The sequence below is a fragment of the Poecilia formosa genome, unplaced genomic scaffold (assembly GCF_000485575.1).
Source record: "Poecilia formosa unplaced genomic scaffold, Poecilia_formosa-5.1.2 Scaffold82, whole genome shotgun sequence".
Lineage (NCBI taxonomy): Eukaryota > Metazoa > Chordata > Actinopteri > Cyprinodontiformes > Poeciliidae > Poecilia > Poecilia formosa.
In genome coordinates, this window is record NW_006800021.1 from 2,247,586 (window position 1) to 2,253,585 (window position 6,000).

A 6,000-nucleotide genomic window follows, 5' to 3' on the forward strand; every position below is an offset into this window, starting at 1 on the left:
AACTCCCAGTATGAACTAAAGTAGACCATGATGAACCAGGAACAAGTGCTACTTATTTAGTCGAATCTGAGAAGGGTATCATACATAATGGGATAGTTTACTTTTTTCTAATTTTTTCTTTTTAAGTACTTGCCCCTAGCCCGTAGCAAATAAATGTAATATCACACAGAGTCAAGAAATCGTCAAAGAAGCTGATTTCACTTCGGTTCATTTTGTCAAATTCAAACAACACAAACTGAAAATGCTTATATCCCTGGAATAGAAAGTCATATTATCGTCACACAGCGGGGAAATTCATGTGTCGCAACAGGAAGTTAAGGTAATTGAGAGCATGCAGAGTTGCAGACCATACGCTAAGGGCAAAGTTACAAAATAAGGAAAATAATAATACAGTACAGTTGTTAAAAATAGCACACTCAGATTAAAAGAAATGTGCAGCTGGAATGTAAAGAAAGAAATGAATATATGTGCAAAAAACAGGTTATTTACAAAAAGTGTGCAAATAACAGGAATCTTATATGAAATGAGAAAACTGCAAATATTGAGTCAGCTGAGAGCAGTGATGGTTACAAAGACAGCTGATGGGAGGAAGGATCTGCAGTCATAGTACTTTGTGCATCAAGGATGCAGAAATTTGTCTTAAAGTCAGCTAAAAAAAAAAAAGTGTTGACCTTTTTCCACTCTGAAGATTTCTTCACTTTTCTAAAACACTCAGTGATAACATCAGGCTTCTGCAGGTAGGAGAACTATAATAATCTCACACAGCTTCTCCTCATGAAAGTTTAATTATCGCCTCAACTGTGTTCTAGTTCCAAGTTTGAAAATCAGTCTGATTGCTGTTCAGTGACCAGGCTGACCTGCTATTAGCGAGTCAATGCATTTCCCTGCAAACAGAAAGAGCTGTTTATATAAATAATGTCTCCCTTTCGCTCTACACCGGTAATAACATTGTGTCGCCCGATGATGGTGGTTTATTTAACATATTGGTGCAATAAGTAAAACTGGGCTGGTGATGAGAACCGATGTTTATTTCCATCTTGATGCCATTTCTTTATGCGTTTCAGAAGAACTGAGGGCTGATCATGTGGCGTTTGGTCACGTGACAGCGATGGCGATGCAGCACAGGATTGTGGGGTGTTTAATTGAAGCATAAAAGCAATGTCAGTGGTGTGGCCATTTTTTTTTATTAACGGTATTAAAGCTTGGTGCTGGCTTTTAAGTGCGACCACATTGGATTTTGTAGCGGGTTTGGTATGAAGCGTCTGACTTTCACCTTGTGAATTCACACATCAGGGTTCTTTTAGATGATTGTTTTATGACTTAATCTTCAAATTCTGAGTAAAAGTATAACATATAAATAAAGTACATCTTTCAGGAACATCGTGAGGCGTGAATGAGATGTTTTTTCCTTTTTTTTTTTTTAATTGCAGTTCTTTATCATGACAAAACCGTGTCACATAACAGGGTGTGCTGTAATTATGAAGTCTGGAAAACATTTGCAACATGTTTCACTGGGATGTATGCAACTGGCTATACGGTTACGAGATGTGTGCATTACTGGGTGTGCCGCGCTTGTAATAGTTAAAGCAGTCACAAACGCCTCGTCTCAGGCAGATAACAGCAGCAGTAATAGAGGCCTGCTGAAATCACATCACCCCCCACCCCCCCACACAGCAGCAGATTTATTTGTTTTTCAGGCAAAGTCAACTAAAGTGGCATCAACTGAGGTGATTCATCCAAAGCCCCTTCTGGAGGCATCATCTCGTTCCAAGACCTGCCGGTTTCAGCACTTCATCTGAGCCTCAACGGGGTTTTTGCTCCTCCTTCCGATGTAAAATTAGGAAGCTCTTCCATTATGACCGTCACAGATTCGCCGAGAAAGATAAGTCGTCTATTATCAACATTTTCCTGTTAGCAATCATGATCTAATTGATAGTGTTGAAAATTGTTCTTTTTTTTTTTTTAAAAGCCTCTTCTTCCACCCAAAGACGCTGCCGTCTGTGTTTGAGCGCAGTCGAGGTTCACTAATAGGATTAAAAATGTAAGCCTTCATACAGGGTCCGATGGCATTTTGAAGATTAAGAACAATGGCAGTGACTTCTGCCCCGTTTCTGGGGAGACTGGCTGCACACTCAGACACACCGGCCGTTTCTGAACACCTACGGACGATCGTAAAAGATTTTTCCTGAACATCAGCCGTTTACACAAGGTCATATATAACCAGGAGGTGGGACTGTTATTACGGGTTGAAATATTTTCAGTGACAACACCAGCAGCGGCTCAAGCTCAAAAGACTTTGCTCAAGCCTTTTATATCGTCAGGAGGAGAGATTAGTCAGGTCAGAGTACGGAGTATACCTGCTGCAAAGACTATCTGAGCTGGATGTTTTCACTGCTGTCGCATTCTGGCTTTCTTTCTTTCCCCTTGAGGAGAAGGACATTTGCTTCTAGACCAGGAAGTGTTGATAAAGTTCTGTGCAACTTCAAGCTAAGATTTATTGATTCACAACCAAACAAAACCAATAACCAGCCTACCTGTGCTGGTCATAAAACAATAACGGTTAACTTGATAGAGAGCACTACTGCAGCTTCTCACACCATATACCAGCAGGTTTCAAGCGGGGTCAGTTTCTGAAGCAATATCCAAAGCTTTAGAGATCTAATACAGCTCTGTTCGAACCGTTACACCGACATACAAATAGTATGGCACGACTGCAAACGAGGGATGCACCGATCCACTTTTTTCACTTTTGATACCGATACAGGTATCTGAGGCTTACTTACAGAAAAAAAGTGCTGAATTGACTTAAAAGGTTTTCTTTTAAAACACAGACATAAATGTACTGAATTACAAATGTATTTGATAACTCTGCCCCAGTCCAGCACACTTAAATACACCAATAGCTTCACAAGCTTGGTGAAACACGTAGAAACAACACAGATTTAAGTTGTTCAATCAGTGCAATTAAGAGTAGAACAGCCGACGTAAAATAAATAATAAAGAAACTGACAACAACAACAGGTTGACTACTTTGGTCAAACACGCAAAAATAAACTGTAACAAAACTTCTTTCAAATGGTTCAGAAAGGGAAATTAGGAATTCTAAACATAACGTAAAACAAATAATGAATCATGACATCCCTCAGAGCACAAAAAACATAGAATTACACTGAACAGATTGGGCACATTGTCACCGGTACCTGATTTAGAATTTTTTTTAATATCAGAATCAATACAGATATTAATATCGGACCGGTGCGTCTCTACTGCAAACCCAACAAGAAATGGTCTACCGTCTAAACTGATCTATATGCAAGAGTGGCAAGAAATGCACCCCGTAGACAGACCCATAACACATCCTTCTAGTGAAACATAGTGCTGGCAGCATTATGCTGTGGGAATGTCATTCATTAAAAAGGGAAGCTTGTCAAAGCTGATGGTAAAAACTAATGGAGTGAAATACAAGGTGACCTCGGACGAAAACCTACCTAAAACACAATGAAAGCCAATTTCAAATGATTTTTATCAAAGCTTATTCATTTACAAGAGGGGTGTCCAAAGTCGGTCCTCGAGGGCCGGCATCCTGCATGTTTTAGTTCTCTCCCTGATTTTACACGCCTGCATCAAATGATGGCTCATTAGCAGGCCTAAGCAGAACATTGACTTGATGAGGAGGCTGTTACTACCACTAGGGAGAGAATTGAAACATGCAGGATGCTGGCCCTCGAGGACCGACTTTGGACACCCCTGATTTACAAGAATGGCCCAGTCAAAGTCCAGATCTAAATCCAGTTATGAATCTGTGGCGAGGCTTACGAAAATGTTGCTTTCAGATGTTCTCCATCCAATCTGAATAAGCTCAAGCATTTTTGCCAAAAGATTCTGGGTCTGAATGTGCAAATCCGGCGACTGCAGCAATATGTGGGTTCATAAAGTATTGATTCAGGAGTGTTCGATGCGAATCCCCATCACAATGTTCTGATTTTCAGTCGCAAAACATGTATGCTTGTCCTGCAACTTTGAATTATGAGCCACTTTGCGTTTGTTTTTCACATAAAAGCCCAATAAAATCCAATGAAGTATGTGATTAAATGCGGGGTTAGTTCAAAGTGTCCATACAAACACATAAAGACACCAACACACAGCATTTATGTGGAAGCAGTTGTACACACAATTGCATTTACACAAGGAACAAGACATTTTGAAACACATTTAGAGACAGAAGCTTGCTCAGGATTGTTTTATTTTCCCCCTTTTATTTTCTCAGAAAATAGTGGGAGTTTTTTTATTTATGAAGCACTGAAGTCAAAATGTAACAAGACGAAAATCTCGTTGCTCCCTCTTTTTGTGAAGCGAATCTGAACAGACACTCAAAGGCAACCAGACCCACGTTACTGAACGCTTAATCTGCCAGGTCAGGACACACACACCAAAAAAAAAAAAAACAGGTTGGGATTACTCATAAAGTGAACTGTGCAGATTATTACCTAGTGGGCATGAATAGCTTCCTGATATCTTGCACATTCTTGCACACTGTAGATACAATTGTAGGTGAAAGAGCCACACCTTGTTGCAAAACCCTGTGGAAACTACCTTTTCTTGAAGTAACACAAAACTGTGATGCATTGTAAAGTTGACTGTGCTGTTGCAAGTAAGGCCAAGCGTAAATGCAACTAAATAAGACTTCTGTACTCTGAGTCTACATACAATACAGCACAGACCGCCTCAGGCGCTTCCATGGGGAGTCCCTAAAGGAGACCTTGAGGGGGGGGCAATAAAATACCTTAAGGCAAAGCGAGGACTCGTTTATGTTCATTGGTACTTCAACCGGTTCTCTTCAGTGAGATTAGGCTCAGGAATGACTGGTATGCTCTCTGAACTCCTGGCTCTTTTCCATGTTTCCATAACACCTATTGTGGATCATTGTTCAGCTTTGGTATTTTCTTCTCTCTCTTTTTTTTTCCTTGAAAAACCAAGTTACAAAAAACCAGGAAGGTGAGCTTCCTTGTACTTAAAAAAATAAATAAATACAAAAACCGCTAGACATTTGTTATAATTCGTAGTACGCGGACAGAAAACATAAAGTGAAAACATACAGTTCCCTAACTTTTTCCCCGAGTCCTGTTTGTTTTGAAGTTGGAGAAGTTACTGCTGGGAGTTGAGAGTCGGCTGAGCGCAAAACACGCCAAGTTAAATACGAGCACTTACCGACGCCGTACTTCTCTTTCTTAGTGGGAATCCAGCGGGTCATAGCGGGAGGGGTGGGGAAGCATGTAAAAAATTGGCCGAATAAATAAATTACTATGTACACTTGCTCAACGAGGACGGGTGGTGCGCTCCAGCTCGTCCCGAAGCCTTACAGTTCCGCCATCATGACTCGTAAACGGGGAGGAGAGAGGAGGGCGCAGCCCGGCGGGGAGAGGGGGGGGGATACAGGCGGGAGTCACTCACACAGACACCCGCTCTACCAGCTCGGGTTGTGTGTTTCATTCAGCTCCTGACAAAATTCCTCCTATTTCTCGAACTGTTGCTCATAAATCCCCAAATGAGCTCAAATTGAATTAGTCATATTAGATTTAGACAACTGTGCCTTGCTTTTGCTTCAAGGATTGTTTCTCTCAGTGTCCGTTTTGTTTTAAGCTGAATCCAATTTGCTAGAGTTATCTCAATCACTAGCAGTCATTTGATCCCTTGTCGCTTAATTAAGGTAGTGGTTAAAATGTCCCACTGAGAAAAGTAACTGTTCTTAAAGGGACAGGCACAAACTACTCTTATCTGATTCCTACTAGTATGCGGGTTGGATATGGCTCGCTGCCCAGGGCATCACAACCTTGAAGGCAGCCTAATTTTCTTGTGTTCATTTTCATATCCTGCTAATGTCAAGTGGACAGCCGTCGATGTTGTGCAGGGTAAGTGTGCATAATTGTGTATACTGCTCCTGACTACATAAATCAGCATTCAGACTGATTTAAAATCTAAAAAGCTGCATTGGTGTGCCTC

General features: G+C 40.9%; 1 protein-coding gene across 2 annotated transcripts in view; it reads right to left on the minus strand.

The window, feature by feature from the left end:
- Positions 1 to 5,780, minus strand: part of dock5 (dedicator of cytokinesis 5) — a 67,774-nt gene extending 61,994 nt beyond the window's left edge. The window contains exon 1 of one of the 2 annotated variants that reach the window (XM_007557037.2): positions 5,209 to 5,780. In XM_007557037.2, coding sequence (XP_007557099.1) covers positions 5,209 to 5,251 — 43 coding nt within the window. In that variant the 5' untranslated portion in view covers positions 5,252 to 5,780. The remainder of the gene's footprint in view (positions 1 to 5,208) is intronic. The other variant, XM_007557038.2, reaches the window with a different exon arrangement.
- Positions 5,781 to 6,000: the final 220 nt, after the last annotated feature.